Source organism: Chiloscyllium plagiosum, unplaced genomic scaffold (assembly GCF_037043375.1).
Source record: "Chiloscyllium plagiosum isolate Xiang-an unplaced genomic scaffold, Cpla_swu_hap1 HiC_scaffold_29, whole genome shotgun sequence".
NCBI lineage: Eukaryota > Metazoa > Chordata > Chondrichthyes > Orectolobiformes > Hemiscylliidae > Chiloscyllium > Chiloscyllium plagiosum.
In genome coordinates, this window is record NW_028270167.1 from 673,076 (window position 1) to 691,133 (window position 18,058).

At 42.8% G+C, this 18,058-nt stretch overlaps 1 protein-coding gene across 6 annotated transcripts in view; it reads left to right on the plus strand.

Moving 5' to 3' along the window:
• Nucleotides 1-18,058, plus strand: part of tecta (tectorin alpha) — a 269,171-nt gene that overhangs the window by 242,570 nt on the left and 8,543 nt on the right. For 4 of the 6 annotated variants that reach the window (XM_087976269.1, XM_087976266.1, XM_087976268.1 and 1 more), the window contains 6 exons: nucleotides 6,441-6,551; nucleotides 7,404-7,600; nucleotides 13,878-14,041; nucleotides 15,274-15,522; nucleotides 15,964-16,126; nucleotides 16,502-16,592. In XM_087976269.1, the coding sequence (XP_087832395.1) occupies nucleotides 6,441-6,551; nucleotides 7,404-7,600; nucleotides 13,878-14,041; nucleotides 15,274-15,522; nucleotides 15,964-16,126; nucleotides 16,502-16,592 (975 nt within the window). Of the gene's footprint in view, nucleotides 1-6,440; nucleotides 6,552-7,403; nucleotides 7,601-13,877; nucleotides 14,042-15,273; nucleotides 15,523-15,963; nucleotides 16,127-16,501; nucleotides 16,593-18,058 lie in introns of those variants that run through there. The other 2 variants (XM_087976270.1, XR_015751948.1) reach the window with 2 other exon arrangements.

The window sequence follows — 18,058 nt, forward strand, 5'->3', positions numbered from 1 at the left end:
TTTCCTGAACTGAGGGTCAAGCACCCCCTGGGGGTTGCATTTTAGGTGTTTGAGCTAGCAATGGTGTTAATGTGTTAATTTTCTACTTGGTTTTAAGAGTAATCAGGGACGGGTATTGATGTATAGTCTTTGAGCAGATATAAAGAGAGACAGCTGTGTCACTGAGCTCGTAGTTAGGAAGCTGAGATCTATTATCAAGGATAAACCCAGTGCCTTATTCAGGTTGTAAGTTTGCTCGCTGAACTGGTAGGTTTGTTCTCAGACATTTCGTCACCATGCTAGGTAACATCATCAGTGAGCCTCCATTGAAATGCTAGTGTTCTCTCCCACTTTCTGTTTATGTGTCTTGGTCTGTTAAGGTGGGTGATATCATTGCAGTTCTTTTTCTCACAGGTTGGTAAATGGGGTCCAAATCACTGTATTTATTGATGTAGTTCCTTGAATGCCAGACCTCCAGGAATTCCTGTGCATGTCTCTGTTTAGCCTGTCATAGTGTTGTCCCATTTTTTCCCTTTACTGTTCTGAGGCGGCACAGTGGCTCAGTGGTTAGCACTGCTGCCTCACAGTGCCAGGGACCCGGGTTCGATTCCCGCCTCGAGTGACTCTGCGTGTGGAGTTTGCACGTTCTCCCTGTGTCTGCGTGGGTTTCCTCCGGGTGCTCCGGTTTCCTCCCACGATCCAAAGATGTGCAGGTCAGGTGAATTGGCCATGCTAAATTGCCCGTAGTGTTAGGTGCATTAATCAGGGGTAAATACAGGGTAAGGAAATGGGTCTGGGTGGGTTACTCTTTGTAGGGTTTGTGTGGACTTATTAGACTGAAGGGCCTGTTTCCATACTGTAAGGAATCTAATCAGAAGCAATCCCTTTACATCATCAACACTTATCATTTAATCTTTCCAGACTTCCAATCCACCGGAAGCCTTCCCCTCACTACAGCTGCCAATATGCAAGTCCTTCTGTCTGCTTTCTGCCCATTACACAATCCTCTGTCCATGCTAATATGTCACCCCTAACTCCATCAGCTCTTATCTTGCATAATATCCCTTTTGTGTGGCACTTATCCAATACCTTTTGGAAATCTATTTACTGAATACCTTTATCTATGCTACTAGTTTCACTTTCAAAATAACATTCATTAAACATATTTTCCTTTCATAAATGCATATTGACCCTAACATGCTATAATTTGCTGAATGTATTGTTAAGGTTTTCTTAATAATGGAATGCAGTATTTTCCCAATGACTGATGCCAGGCTGGCTGGTTTGTACTTCGCTTTTCTCTCTTTCTTGACTAGTGGTGTTACATTTATCAACTTTGAATGTATGGAACCATTTTAGAATCTATATAATTTCATAAAATTATAAATAATGCATCCATGCAATCATACAGAGCATAGTCTTTTAGAGTGCTGGGCTGGAGATCATAAGACTCTAGGAATTTGCTGATTTTTAGTCTCTTAAGTTTCTCTAATAATATTATTTACAAAAAGAAATTACCTTAATTTCCTCACTCATTTAAATCAATTGGATATCCTATTAAAAGTAAGGTAATTTTGATTCGATGTTGTGGTGTATAGAGGTATATTTAATAAATAACTTTATAATGTCAGTGACATATTCTAGTTCCAAACTTGCAGCGTGGGTTGGTACCTGGGACTTCGATGTTGTGGCTATTACGGAGACATGGGTAGAACAGGGACAGGATTGGCTGTTGCAGGTTCCAGGGTTTAAATGTTTTAGTAGGGTCAGAGGTGGGGGTAAAAGAGGGGGAGGTGTGACATTGCTTGTATTACAGCTGTGGATAGGACGATGGATGAAGACTCGCCATCTGAGGTAGTTTGGGCTGAGGTTAGGAATAGGAAAGGTGAGCTCACCCTGTTTGGAGTTTTTTACAGGCCTCCTAATAGTCCTAGAAACGTAGAAGAAAGGATTGCGAGGATGATTCAAGAGAAGAGTGAAAGTAATAGGGTGGTTGTTATGGGGGACTTTAACTTTCCTGATATTGATTGGGAAAGCAAAAGCTCAAGTTCGTGAGATGGGTCAGTGTTTGTCCAATGTGTGCAGGAGGGTTTCCTGACACAATATGTAGATAGGCCAACAAGAGGTGAGGCCATACTGGATTTGGTTCTGGGTAATGAACCAGGCCAGGTGTTAGAATTAGAGGTAGGTGAGCACTTTGGGGACAGTGACCACAATTCGGTGACTTTTACTCTCGTGATGGAGAGGGATAAGTGTGCACTACAGGGCAAGAGTTATAGCTGGGGGCAGGGAAATTATGATGCGGTGAGGCATGACTTAGGATGTGTGGCTTGGAAAAGTAAGCTTCAAGGCAAGGGTGTAATTGATATGTGGAGCTTGTTCAAGGAGCAAATATTGAGTGTCCTTGATAAATATGTACCCGTCAGGCAGGGAGGAAAGGGTTGTGTGAGGGAGCCGTGGTTTAATAAGGAATTGGAATCCCTTGTTAAATGGAAGAGGGCGGCCTATGTAAAGATGAGGCGTGAAGGTTCAATTGGGGCGATTGAGAGTTGTAAGGTAGCCAGGAAGGACCTGAAGAGAGAGCTAAGAGCAGCAAGGAGGGGACATGAAAGGTCCTTAGTTGGTAGGATTAGGGAAAACCCTAAGGCTTTCTATAGGTATGTCAGGAATAAAAGAATGACTAGGGTAGGAATAGGTCCAGTCAAGGATAGTAGTGGGAAGTTGCGTGTGGAGGCTGAAGAGATTGGGGAGACATTGAATGAATACTTTTCGTCAGTATTCACTCAGGAACAGGACATTGTTGCCGATGTGAATATTGAGTCACAATTAAGTAGAATGAATGGCTTTGAGTTATGTAGAGAAGAGGTGTTGGAAATTCTGGAAAGGGTGAAAATAGATAAGTCCCATGGGCCTGATGGCATTTATCCTAGGATTCTCTGGGAAGCAAGTGAGGAGATTGCAGAGCCATTGGCCTTGATTTTTATGTCCTCTTTGTCTACAGGAGTAGTCCCAGAAGATTGGAGGCTAGCAAATGTGGTTCCCTTGTTCAAGAAGGGGAGTAGGGATAACCCTAGTAACTATAGGCCGGTGAGTCTCACTTCTGTTGTGGGCAAAATCTTAGAGAGAATTGTAAGGGATAGGATTTATGAACATCTGGATAGGAATAATGTGATCAAGGATAGTCAGCATGGTTTTGTGAAGGGTAGGTCGTGCCTCACAAACCTTATTGAATTCTTTGAGAAGGTGACTAAGGAGGTGGACGAGGGGAAAGCGGTAGATGTGGTGTATATGGATTTTAGTAAGGCGTTTGATAAGGTTCCTCATGATAGACTACTGCAAAAAATACAGAGGTATGGCATTGAGGGTGAGTTGGAGGTTTGGATTAGGAGTTGGCTGGCTGGAAGAAGACAGAGGGTAGTAGTTGATGGCAAAGGTTCATCTTGGAGTGCCGTCACTAGCGGTGTTCCGCAAGGATCTGTTTTGGGACCATTGCTGTTTGTCATTTTTATAAATGACCAGGAGGAGGGGTTAGAAGGTTGGGTGAGCAAGTTTGCGGATGATACGAAAGTCGGAGGAGTTGTAGACAGTGAGGAAGGATGTGGCAGGTTACAGTGGGATATAGATAAGCTGCAGAACTGGGCAGAAAGGTGGCAAATGGAGTTCAATGTAGCTAAGTGAGGTGATTCACTTTGGTAAGAGTAATAAAAAGATGGGGTACTGGGCTAATGGTCGGATACTTGGTAGTGTGGATGAGCAGAGGGATCTTGGTGTCCATGTACACAGATCTTTGAAAGTTGCCACCCAGGTAAATAGTGCGGTGAAGAAGGCATATGGCGTACTGGCTTTTATTGGTAGAGGAATTGAGTTCCGGAGTACTGAGGTCATGTTGCAGTTGTATAAGACTCTGGTGCGGCCGCATCTGGAGTATTGTGTGCAGTTTTGGTTGCCATACTATAGGAAGGATGTGGAGGCACTGGAACGGGTGCAGAGGAGGTTTACCAGGATGTTGCCTGGTATGATAGAAAGATCGTATGAGGAAAGGCTGAGGCACTTGGGGTTGTTTTCATTGGAGAAAAGAAGATTTAGGGGTGACTTGATAGAGGTGTACAAGATGATTAGAGGTTTAGATAGGGTCGACAGTGAGAATCTTTTTCCACGTATGGAGTCAGGTATTACAAGGGGGCATAGCTTTAAATTAAGGGGGGGTAGGTATAGGACAGATGTTAGGGGTAGGTTCTTTACTCAGCGAGTCGTGAGTTCGTGGAATGCCCTGCCAGTAGCAGTGGTGGACTCTCCCTCATTATGGGCATTTAAGCGGGCATTGGATAGGCATATGTAGGATAGTGGGCTAGTGTAGGTTGGGTGGGCTTGGATCGGCGCAACATCGAGGGCCGAAGGGCCTGTACTGTGCTGTATTCTTCTATGTTCTATGTTCTTTCTGGTATATAACTTGTGTCTTCTATTGTGAATAGACACATCTCTGCCTCACACTCCATCATCAGTTCTTCGTTCTCAGCTTCTGAAGGACCAATGTTTACTTTTGCTACTCTCCTTTTTCTGTTTGTAAAAGCTCTTACTACTTTTCGTGTTATATTCTCAGTTATTTTACTCTCATTTTATATATTTTTTTTCATTTTATCCACTTCAGTGGTGTTATGCTGCATTCTCCAATTTTCCCATTCCTCAGGCTTCCTAGATCTCAGCACTTACCCTTGCAGCACCCCTCTCATTTAATCAATTGGTTTTTCTCATCGTTTTATTACTACTATAAGTTATAGACTACAGACCCAATTAACATTAACCAGTTCTACCTTCATACTCTTGTAACTGACTTGTAAGATAACAATTTTGGAACTAGAATATGTCACTGACATTATAAAGTTATTTATTAAATATACCTCTATACACCACAACATCGAATCAAAATTACCTTACTTTTAATTGGTTACACAACATCCATAAACTGTTGTGAAAGCTTCTGCAAAGTATTATGATAAAATTCTCTGACTCCCTATCTCAATCTGTATGTCTTTTCCCAAACCACAACACTGTTCCACTACTTTGCCTCTTCCCTTTAGATCCTGAATGGGCTTAATGAGGTGGATGTGGAAGGAATGTATCTTTTCATGGTTAGTCCAGAACTAGGGGCACAATGGAGTAGTGCTTTCAGGATGGAGAGAAGAACTCTTTTCTCTGAGGGTTGTGAGACTTTGGAACTCTTGCCCTCTTGCGGGGTCAGTGAATATTTTTTAAGGCAGGAGTAAGTAGATTCTTTAAAAGCAGGATTATTGGGGTGGATAGAAATGTGGAATTCAAAACACAAACAGTTCAACCATGGTCTTATGAATAGAGATAAAAAAAACTGCAGATGCTGGAATCCAAAGTAGACAGGCAGGAGGCTGGAAGAACACAGAAAGCCAGGCAGCATCAGGAGGTGGAGAAGTCGATGTTTTGAATGTGACCCAGTCCTGAAGAATGGTTACACGCGAAGTGTGGACTTCTACACCTCCTGATGGTCTTATGAATGGCAGAGATGGTTTGAGGGGCCAAATGGTCTACTGCTTCCATTTCAAAAATTTGTATGTTCTAAATTCCCCTTCACCAAAGACTTCCCCACTCCCCTTAGCACCTACCATTTTTAACTTAAAGCTGTATCTATTGCTCTAGTTAGATGATTTGCCAGGACACTGGCCCCAGTTCAGCTTAAATGGAACAGCATAGTTACTGGTGTCAGTGACCCATGAATTGCAACCATTTTTTTCTCATTACCATTTTTTGAACTATGTTTTTCAAACATACTAGACCTAAAGCCTATTTGCATGGGGCTCAGGTAACAATCTTGAGATTTACGGTTCTGCCTTTTAATTTGGAACCTAATTCCTCAATAGTTCTCAGCAGGACATCACTCTTAAATTATCTTGGCTCCTCCCCTTTACCAATCTAAGTTCACCTTCAGCTTGAGGTTTTGTCTTTAACTCTGGTACCTGAAATACAACATTTCCTTTCAGTCTGCCATTGTTTACCATGCCTCTCCTCACCCCAGTTATATCATTCCCTATCACCACTCACCCTCCCCACTTGAAAATGGCTTCCTATATCATGCTGCTATGTTCAGTTGCCCATCTACGTGGGTCAGTCTCTCAAACCTGTTGATCAAAGTCAACAATGGAGTCTCCTCTATAACTGCAACCGGACCTTCATTCTTCTTAGACTTTCCGTCACATCCTCTGCCTTTGACCAACTCTCAAATTCTGTTTAAAGTGCTCTGGCAACTCTCCCTTCAATTCTTGCAGCGCAGTCTCCAGTTCAACAGTTGAAGCCACTGACACTATAATGATTGCACTGTTTCCCGCAAACTCCAGTGTGTCCATAATTTTGCTCTGTTTTGATCTGCAGCTCTTAGCAAATGAATATTTCTGGAGGTTGCTGAGGGTTAACCATTTGTGTCTGTTTCTTTTTAGCAGAATTGATCGAGGATCCTTGTGCTGGAGGCATTTGCACCAATTACAGTTTATGCCGACAGGGTAATGGTGATCTGTGTGGCTGCCCAGAAAAGCCAAGCCTAGACGGTGGTAAATATGCAAAAACACTGGATACCTAACTAAATCCTGAGCAGGGCATGTCTAACTAGAGTAGGAATGGTGTAGGAAACTTTCCAAATGTTAGTTCATGGCCATAAATATTGAGATTGAGCAACAGATCTTGGACCCAGTATGAACTCTAAAAGGAATAATAATCACAAATAAATGGTCCAGAGTCAAGGCATTCATTCATTCATTAAAAATATTTTTCAGGATTCTCAAAGCATCTCAATCAACTAAAAATTGAAAGTTTTTTTTGTCAGAAACAGAAAATTAGATAATTAATCAGAATCTCCTTCAACTGGAAATGTTCAAACACCAGAAAAAAAAAAGTTTTGTTAATGGTTCATACTGTGCAATTCTTTATATCCATTTCAGTGGTTCACCTGGCCTTGTCTTAATGTCTGAGCACAACACTTCGCTGAATACTGCACTGAACAGTGTCCCTGGAATATATAGGGTTCTGTAGAGCTCAGGTCACCAAAACAAGCGAATTGGCCCAACTGGTCTCTGCTGGTGTTTATGTTTCACATGGATCACCTCTTACCTGATTAACATCTTCTCTAGCCTTTTCTCTTTCCCATATTTGCTGAGCTTATATACGCATGTGTTTCTGCTGTTTACATGAGCCACTCCCTTGTTTCACATACCACCATTTGAAGGAAAAGACTTTTGCCATGATTTGCCTACAGATTAAACATGTGTGCCCAGAAGGGACTGCTATCAACATAAAAGGTTTTCGGTTCAAGACTGCTGTATTTAGATTGGTCCACTCACTAAGTTTGGCTTCTTGGACTGTTATCGTTCACCACTAAATCATGTTCCTTTGCCGTTCCATTACAGATGATATTGTCCAGGCAGACGTGGTGTGTAAATATTCACAGATGCAAGTTTATGTTTCCAAATGTCGACTTTATCAACTGGGCTTTGAGCGTGAAGATGTTCGAATTAATGATATCCATTGTGTGGGGTCAGAAGGAGATGATTTTATTGCATTTCACATCAATAATACCAACCACAACTGTGGCAATATAGTGAAAGTGAGTATTTCTTACCTGTAGCATTTTGTCACCAAACAAATCGGTTACGTCCTCATTCTTAGCTGATGCAATCAAATGTTCCAGCACTTTTCGCCAGTCACATTCCCTTTTTTATTCCAAAGACTCAAGTCCTTTCGGTTAATGAGTTTAAATCTAGTCTCTATACCCCCCTCTTTGGAAGCTGAGTCAAGTTGCAAGATGCACAAGCCCTGTCAGGGAGGAGGGAAAGGAGTCATTCAGCTCAGGGCAGAGGGCACACTGGGAGGTTTAGAGAGAAATATGTTGGGACTTGAAGTTTGAGCAGTGAGAGTGGGAGCTGCTGAAGAAGAATCTCCCTGTGAATTGAGGGATTCTTACAGAACGAGAGGGAGCTTCTCTGTCAGCGTCTGTCTCAGCTCTGGGGGAGTTGAGATCTGAAGCATCTTGCTGTACGCTCTCTCACTTATTAAGAGCAGAGTTAGAGGGCAGAGTGAATAATGGCAATTGACAGGAGGAAGTATCCTGAACTGAAGACACGGTTTATTCTATGAAAATAAGCAATAGGAGCAGAAATAGACCCTTCAGCCCACTGAGTAAGCTCCGCCATTCAATTATGGCTGATATGTTTCTCAACCCTATTCTCCTGTCTGGATCCCCTTACTAATCAAGAGTTAGTCTACCTCTGTCTTAAATACACTGAATGGCCTCCACAGCCCTTTGCGACAAGGTGATCATCCTCTGGCTGAAGAAATTCCTCCTCATCTCAGTCTAAAGGATTGTCATTTCACTCTGAGGTTGTGTCCTCGGATCAGAGTCTCTCCTACTAGTGAAACATCATCTCCACATCCATTCTATCCAGGTGTCTCAGTACTCGCTCCTCATCCTTCTAAATTCTATCAAGTACAGACCCACAGTCCTCAACCACTCCTCATATGACAAGCACTTCATCGCAGGATCATTCTTTTAAACCTCCTCCAGACCACTTCCAAGGCCAACAAATCCTTCCTTAGATCGGGGGCCCAAAACTACTCACAATACTCCAAGTATTGTCTGATCAGAGACTTAGACAGCCTCAGCAGTACATCTCTGCTGTTGTATTCCAGCTCTCTTGAAATAAATGCCAAAATTGAACTTAACTTCCTAACCGAAGGCCAACCGAACCTGGATGCTAATGTTGAGAGTTAAGATTATAAGGTATAGGAGCGGAAATGAGGCCATTTAGCTGATACGTTTCTCATCTCATTCTCCTGCTTTCTCCCTGTAACCTTTACTTCCCTTCATACTCAAGAACCTATCTATCTCAGTCTTAAACATACTCGATGACCTGGCCTCCATAGCCTTCTGTGGCAATGAATTCCATCGATTCCCCACTCTCTGGCTGAAGCAGCTTCTCCTTATCTCCATACTAAAAGGATCTTCCCTTTACTCTAAGGCTGTGCCCTAAGGTCCTCGTCTCCCCTACCAATGGAAACATCTTCCCAATATTCACTCTGTCCAGGCCAATCAGTATTCTGTTTCAATTAGATCCCCTCCCCCCCCCCCCCCCCCCCCATTCTTATAAACTCCAACAAGTATAAACCCCGACTCCTCAAATGTTCCTCATACATTAAGCTTGTCATTCCCAGGACCATTCTCATGAATCTCCTCTGAACACAGTCCAGGACACTCTTCCTGAGATATGGGGCCCAAAACTGTGCACAATATTCCAAATGTGGTCTGACAAGAGCCTCATAGAGCCTCAGAAGTACATCCCTGCTTTTATATTCAAATACCCTCAAAGTAAATGCCATCATTGCATTTGCCTTTCAAACTACCAACTCAACCTGTGAAGGGTAGGTCGTGCCTAACAAATCTTATTGACTTTTTTGACAAAGTGACCAAACTGGTAGATGAGAGTAAACCGGTTGATGTGGTGTATATGGATTTCAGCAACGCGTTCGATAAGGTTCCCCACCGTAGGCTATGATACAAAATGCGGAGGAATGGGATTGTGGGAGACATAGCAGTTTGGATCAATAATTGGCTTGCTGAAAGAAAACAGAGGGTTGTAGTTGATGGAACATGTTCATCTTGGTATCCAGTTACTAGCGACGTACTGCAAGGGTCGGTGATGGGTCCACTGCTGTTCGTCATTTTTATAAATGACCTGGATGAGGGCTTAGAAGAGTGGGTTAGTAAATTTGTGGACGACACTAAGGTCGGTGGAGTTGTGGATAGTGACGAAGGATGTAGTAGGTTGCAGAGAGACATAGATAGGATGCAGAGCTGGGCTGAGAGGTGGCAAATGGAGTTTAATGTGGACAAGTGTGAGGTGAGACACTTTGGACGGAGTAATCAGAATGCAAAGTACTGGGCTAATGGTAAGATTCTTGGGAGTCCAGATGAGCAGAGAGATCTCGGTGTCCATGTACACAGATCCCTGAAAGTTGCCACCCAGATTGACAGGGTTGGAAAGAAGGCATACAGTGTTTTGACCTTTATTAATAGAGGGATTGAGTTCCGGAACCAGGAGATTATGCTGCAGCTGTACAAAGCTCTGGTACGGCCACACTTGGAGTATTGTGTACAGTTCTGGTCACCGCATTATAAGAAGGATGTGGAAGCTTTGGAAAGGGTGCAGAGGAGATTTACTAGGATGTTGCCTGGTATGGAAGGAATGTCTTACGAGGAAAGGCTGAGGGATTTGTAGCTGTTCTCATTAGAGAGAAGAAGGTTGAGAGGTGACTTATTCGAGACATACAAGATAATCAGAGGGATAGATAGGGTGGACAGGGAGAGCCTTTTTCCAAGTATGGGGCGGCAAACACGAGGGAACACAACTTTAAAGTGAGGGGAGATAGGTATAAGACAGATGTCAGAGGTAGTTTCTTTACTCAGAGAGTAGTAAGGGTATGGAATGCTTTGCCTGCATTGGTAGTAGATTTGCCAAGTTTAAGTGCATTTAAGTCGTCATTGGACAGGCAAATGGACATAAATGGAATAGTGTAGGTGGGATGGGCTTCAGATTAGTATGATAGGGCGGCGCAACATCGAGGGCCGAAGGGCCTGTACTACGTTGTAATGTCCTATGTTCTAACCTGCAAGTTTACCTTGATAGAATTCTGGACCAGGACTCCCAAGTCCCTTTGTGCTTCAGATTTCTGAAATTTCTCGCCATTTAGAAAATACTCTATACCTCTATTCTTCCTACCAAAGTATGACCTCACCCTTTCCCACGTTGTACTCCATCTGCCACTTCTTTGCCCACTCTCCTAACCTGTCCAAATCCTTCTGCAGCCTCCCCACCTCCTCAATGCTACCTGTCCCTCTACCTCTCTTTGTATCATCTGTAAACTTAGCTAGGATGCCCTCAGTTCCCTCATCCAGATCTTTAATGTATAAAGTGAAAAGTTGTGGTCCCAACACTGTGCCTTGCAGAAAGTGGGGACTGCAGATGCTGGAGATCAGAGCTTAAAAATGTGTTTCTGGAAAAGCGCAGCAGATCAGGCAGCATCCAAGGAGAAGGAGAATCAACATTTCGGGCATAAGCCTGAAGAAGGGCTTATGCCCGAAACGTCGATTCTCCTTCTCCTTGGATGGTGCCTGACCTGCTGCGCTTTTCCAGCAACACATTTTTAAGCTGTGCTTTGCAGAACACCACTTGTAACCAGCTGCCACCCTGAGAAGGACTCTTTTATCCCCATTCTCTGCCAGACAGCCAAGCTTCTATCCATATTCACAGATTGCCTCTGACACCATAGGCCCTTATCTTATTCAGCAGCCTCCTTTGCGGCACCTGGTCAAAGGCCTTCTTGATGTCCAAGTAGATAACATCCATTGGGTCTCCTTGGTCTAAACTGTTCGTAACTTCCTCAAAGAATTGTAGCAGATTTGTCAGGCATGACTTCCCCTTGATGAAACCATGCTGACTTTGCCTTATTTTACTATACACTTCCAAGTATTCAGAAATCTCGTCCTTCACAATGGATTCCATTCTACTGAAGTTAGGCTAATCAGTTTGTAATTTTCAGTATTATGCCTTACTCCCTTTTTAAACAGGGGTATCACATTAGTGATTTTCCAGTCCTCTCAGACCCTCTCTGATTCTAGTTATTCCTAAAAGATCACCACTCACACCTCCACTATCTTCAGCTATCTCCCTTAGAACTCTGGGGTGTAGTCTATCTGGTTCAGTTTATTTATCCACCTTCACACCATTCAGTTTTCCTAGCACCTTCTCCTTGGTGATGGCCACCATACTCAGCTCTGCCCCCTCATAGTCTTGAATTTTTGGGATATTACTTGTGTCTTCCGCTGTAAATAGTAACTATTTAGTTCCTCAGCCATTTCCTTGTTCCCACTACGATCTCTCCTGCTTCATTTTCCAGCAGTTGAATATCCACTTTTGCCTCTCTTTTACCCTTTATATATTTAAAGAAACTCTTGCAGTCTTCCTTTATATTACTGGCTAGTTTACCCTCATACTTAATCTGCTCCCTCCTTACAACTACTTTTTTTGTTGCCCTCTGTGGATCTTTGTAAGCTTCCCAATCCTCTGGGTTCCTACTACCATTCACCATGTTATATACTTTCTCTTTTGCTTTTATACTATCCCTGCCTTCCCTGGTCAGCTATGGCTGCCTCATCCTCCCTGTACCAGGCTTCTTTTTCCTCGGGATGAATCTCTGCTGTGTCACCTGAGTTACTCCCAGAAACTCCTGCCATTGCTGTTCCACTTCTCTCCTTCTCGGCTCCTCTCCCAGTCAATTCTACCCAGCTCCTCCCTCATGTATCTGTAGTTGCCGTTAATCAGCAATAATACTGTTACCTTTGATTCTATCTTCTTGCTCTCAAATTACAGAGTAAGTTTGATCATATTATGATCACTGCTTCCTCAGGGTTCCTTCACCCTAAGCTCCCTTATCAAGTTGGCCTCATTGCACAACACTAAATCCAGTATTGCCTGGTCCCTAGTGGGCTCCACCACAAGCTGCTCCAAAAAGCCATCTCATAGACATTCCACAAATTCCTTTACTTGCGAACCACTATCAACCTGATTTTCCCCAGTCCACTTGCACATTGAAATCCCCCATGGTCACTGTAACTTTGCCTTTCCTACATATCTTTTCTAACTCCTGGTGTATCTTGCACCCAGCTTCTGACTACTATTTGGGGACCTGTACATAACTCCAACTATGGTTTTCTTAGTTTTGCAGTTCCTTCATTCTACCCACACAGATTCTACACAATCTGATCCTAGTTTGTTTCTGAAAAATATTCTGAACCAGGACTTCCAAATCCCTTTCTGTTCAGATTCTCCAAGCCTTTCCCCGTTTTGAAAATATGCCTCCACTCTTCCTATCAAAATGTATAACCTCACACTTTTCCACATTACACTGACCAATCATGTAGCAGTGTCATGGTATCATCATTGGACTAGTAACCCAGAACCGAAAGGATAAAGATCTGAGGTCAAAGGTCTGAATCTCAGCATGCTAAATGATGAAATTTGAATTGACTTTTAAAACAGAGGAAAGTTAAACAAGCTAGCGTAATGATGACCAATTGTCACAAAAATCTATCTGGTTCATTCGTGCCCTTTAGTAAAGGAGTCTGCCATCCTTACCCAGTCTGAACTACATATGCAATGTGTAGTTGACTCCTCATGCAGTCTGGACAAGTGCTGGTCTAGCCAGTGATGCCCACATCACATGATTGAATAAAAGGGAAAATGAACACTGGAGTGGATATGCACCAAGCCAAACACAAGTCCAAAGTGCAGAAGAAGTTCACGTGGCTGATTTCTGGTATAAAGGGTTATCCTAGAAAAAAAGGTTGAGTAGGGTGGACCCATATTCACTGAACCTCAGAGTGAGGTAATCTTAATGAAACGTTTAAAAAAACCTGATAGATGTTGAAAGGAGTTGTCAGAACGATTGGAACAAGGAACAGTTTTAAATAAACAGTCTCCCATTTAAGATGGAAATGAGAATTGTTTTCCTCCCAAAGGACAGTGAGTTTGTGGAATTCTCTTCTCCAGAGTGTAATGGAAACATGGTCACTGAATACTTTAAGACCGAGGTAGATTGATTCTCCTGTTCACCAAGCATCTAGTATTTTAATCAACCTGTTCAGGGATGTTTTTACCCACCTCTGGAGCAGGTGGAACTTGAACACAGGCCCCCTGCTCCACCTCTGCACCACAAAAGGCTTATAGTGCTAGGCCTACTTGCCAGGATGGTTGGGAACGCAATGGGTACAGGTTGTCCTGTAGAATATAACAACCTTGTCTCAGGGTGACAGTATTCTCTCTCAACAGACAAATGAAACGCATATCATGTATATAAATACTGTCTGGATCGAAAGTCTGAACAACACAGGCAATGTCATTACTCGTGATAGAGTCATCAATGTTGAGTTCTCCTGTGCCTACGAACTTGACCTGAAAGTTTCTCTTGAAACTGTTGTGAGGCCAATGCTGAGGTAAGTAATGCCCTATGTCAGACCTAATGGCATTTCATCTGCAGGATCTTGTCAGTGGTTCCCCTCTAAAACACTGAGCATGGTGTCTCACAGAAGTAGGAGAAAGTGAGGACTGCAGATGTTGGAGATCAGAGCTGAAAAATGTGTTGCTGAAAAAGTGCAGCAGGTCAGGCAGCATCCAAGGAGCAGGAGAATTGACGTTTCGGGCATAAGCCTGAAGAAGGGCTTATGCCCGAAACGTTGATTCTCCTGCTCCTTGGATGCTGCCTGACCTGCTGCGCTTTTCCAACAACACATTTTTCAGTCTCTCAGAAGTGTATGTGAGAGACTGTGTCTCTGTGCATGTGTATGTGGTGGTGACGGCGCAGGGACTCTGTGTGTTATTGCCTATGAGCATGTGTGGGAGAAGGGCAACTGATGAGAAAGCAGACTTTGTGGGGTTCTCAGTTCTTTGCAGAATTGTCATTTATACTTTAGTTGTTACATCTGTTCAATGAATCCATTTTTTCTCTGAAATGTTGCTGGATATTTTCAATAGGGCAATATAGAGATATACTCCATTCAGAGGTTGCAAGCGACAGATGCACAAATTATTGAAAGTGTTCACCTCCCATTTTTTAGGGACAAACCTAAACTCCTGTCTTTCAATAATTTGTTAAATCTGAAGTTTAGTGGTTGCAATCAGGTGAAATGATATTGGCTACAGATCCAGTCTCTCTATTGCTACTGAGTTTTAAATATCAATAAAAACATTAAGTTTACACCTTCAACACAAACAATGGAAGTATAAACTGGGACATATGGAACCTCATTGTAATTTACAGCAAAGTAGTTTATACTGCACTGTTTGATGATTAAATGCACTGACTTGACTCATCTTGGTACTGCTACACACAAATACTCCTCTATTCGGGCCAAGTTTCCATCTTTCACTACAGAAGGTAAATTCCTCAGATAAAATACCCAGGGTCCTCAAACAAAACTAAAATACAATAGATTCTGAAAACGTGCAATAGCTTTCTGAACAGGAAGTGTGGGAATACTCAGCAAGTCAGGCAGCTTCTGTGAAGGGTGAAAGCAGGTTATTAACTCTTCATTAGAATCAGCTGAATATTTTTAGTTTAATCACAATGCAGCTGTGAAGGTTAGATTCCTGGATTCTTGCACCCGGGTATATGTGAGGTAAGATTTAACTTATTCATGGTGTTTACTGATGCTGCTGTTTATTCCAGTGTTGTCAACCTCACTCTTCCCACCAAAGAAGGTAGTTTCATCACCAAAATGGCTCTGTATAAAAATTCATCTTACAAGTTTCCATATCGAGAGGGCGAGGTGACACTCACTACGCGGGACGTCCTGTATATTGGAGTGTTTGTTGAAGGTGCAGATTCTACTCACTTAATTCTGATCATCAACCAGTGCTGGGCCACTCCATCCCGGAATCCAAAGGACCGACTACACTACATGATAATAGAGCAAGGGTTTGTGTGAACCGTCTTGAGATTTTGTTGTAATATGGGCACGTGTGGGTACAGATGCCACCTCTAATTCTCAAGCACATATTCTTACCAGCAGCAGGGGTGTGTTTGCTGGGCTCCTCCACTGTGTAAACTGATCCTCTCAACTGGGTTCCCCTCCTTTCAGCCACAACCCTTCAGAAATCTTCTAAAATACTTTTATTTCACAATGTTACCTTCAATTTATATCCCCTGAAAATAGCCTTTTAATTGTCTGTCCTATTTTCTCATGTACTTAGGTTGATACATTCACTACCGTTTGTTTGTAATTAATTGTTTATAAGCCCCTCCTCCAAGGGGAAAGGGTGTTTTACAGATTCCAGTGGGTGTGGGAAGGGGGGGCGTTACAAATTTTCCTAGAGTCTGGGCCATATGATGGCTTCCCCCACTTTTTGCTTTGAGTAGATGTCCAAACTCAAAGGACAGCACTATTGAGATGGAGGAGAACGGAGTGTCTCTTACCTGCCGTTTCCATCTGGTTGTCTTCAAGTTTATCGGCGATTATGAGGAGGTCCATCTGCACTGCGACGTAACGCTATGTGACTCCGATACAAGTAACTGTAGAGTTGTGAGTAAGACCAGCCTTCTATTAACATTTCTGACTGAACAAGCTTCTAAATCTATTCATGCTATTGTGCAGAATTTACCTGATGTTTACTTTTGAAACTAAACCCTCCAGTCAGATTGCCAGTTTAATAACTGGGACCCACTCCAGGTGACAATTGGTGCACTAAGTGAGGACTGCTGTCAAAGTGCTCGCACACAGATGGTGTGGGGAGCATATACACACACACATACCCTTTGTTCAGAGCTTGCATAATGAAACTGGTATAAATATCCAAACTATCCCTCTGTAGTATTGGAGAAGTCAGATTACATAAACACCTCTCTCTGTTGGTTTGGTGCTGAGGTACATTGACCAAATCTGTGTTGGTCCTTATAGACTTGTCCAACAAACAACAGGAGGCTCTCCAATGAGGACTGGCCACTCCCGAAAGAGCAGATTCTATCTGTTGGTCCCATCAGGAGAAGAGGTTAGTTTCAATCAAGTTGAACATTTTGCATACTGACCAGGATTAGTCTTGTCATGCAACATTGTGAAACCTCCTCAGATAAAATGTTCTCGTGAAAAAGGGTGGTCATGGGAAACTGCAGCAGGTTAACATCTGTGGGAATGGATTCAATTGCATGAAAAGAATGAAACAAATGAAGAAAGGAGAATTCAGGAGAAGTTATTAAAATCTCCAGCGCACAAAATAGGACAGTGTTTGGAAAGGGTAAGGAATCAAACTTCAAGCACATCAGATAAAGCAATGACAATGAACAGTGGACAGTAAATACAGGACTGAAGATGATATATCTGAACACAGTATACAAAGTTAAAAATCACACAACACCAGGTTATAGTCCAACAGGTTTAATTGGAAGCACACTAGCTTTCGGAGCGACGCTCCTTCATCAGGTTTTGAAGAATCACCTGATGAAGGAGCGATGCTCTGAAAGCTAGTGTGCTTCCAATTAAACCTATTGGACTATAACCTGGTGTTGTGTGATTTTTAAACTTTGTACACCCCAGTCCAATACCGGCATCTCCAAATCATGACAGTATACAAAATAAGGCAAATGAGCTTGTGGCACAGATTGAAATTGGCAGGTATGATGTGATGGGCATCACAGAGACATGGCTGCAACAGGATCAGGATTGGGAGCTAAATATTTAAGAATATACATCCTATTGAAAAGACAGGCAGGTGGGCAGAGGAGGTGGGTTGCCTTATAAGTAAGAAATGGAATTAAATCAACAGCAAGGAACAAAGTAGGGTCAGATGATGTAGAATCTGTGTGGGTAGATTTGAGAAACTGCAAAGGTTAAAAAACTATAGTGGGAGTTACGTACAAGCCTCCAAACAGTGGGGCATAAGGTATACCAGGAGATAGAAAAGGCGTGTAAAAAATACAAGGTTACAGTGATTATGGGGGATTTCAATATGCAGGTGGACTGGGGAAGTCAGGTTAGTAGTGGATCACAAGAAAAGGAATTTTTGGATATCTATGAGATGGCTTTTTGGAGCAGCAGGTGGTGGAGCCCACTAGGGAACAGAGCTGAAAATGTGTTGCTGGAAAAGCGCAGCAGGTCAGGCAGCACCCAGGGAACAGGAGAATCGACGTTTTGGCATAAGCCCTTCTTCAGAATTCTCCTGTTCCCTGGATGCTGCCTGACCTGCTGCGCTTTTCTAGCAACACATTTTCAGCTCTGATCTCCAGCATCTGCAGACCTCACTTTCTCCCCACTAGGGAACAGGCAATACTGGATTTAGTATTGTGCAATGAGGTAGACTTGATAAGGGAGCTTAAGGTGAAGGAACCCTTAAGAGGCAATGATTGTATGATAGAATTTATTCTGCAATTTGAGAGGGAGAAGGTGGAATCAGATGTAATGGTATTACTGCTGAATAAAGGCAACTACAGAGGCACGAGGGGGGAGCTGGCCAGATTTGAC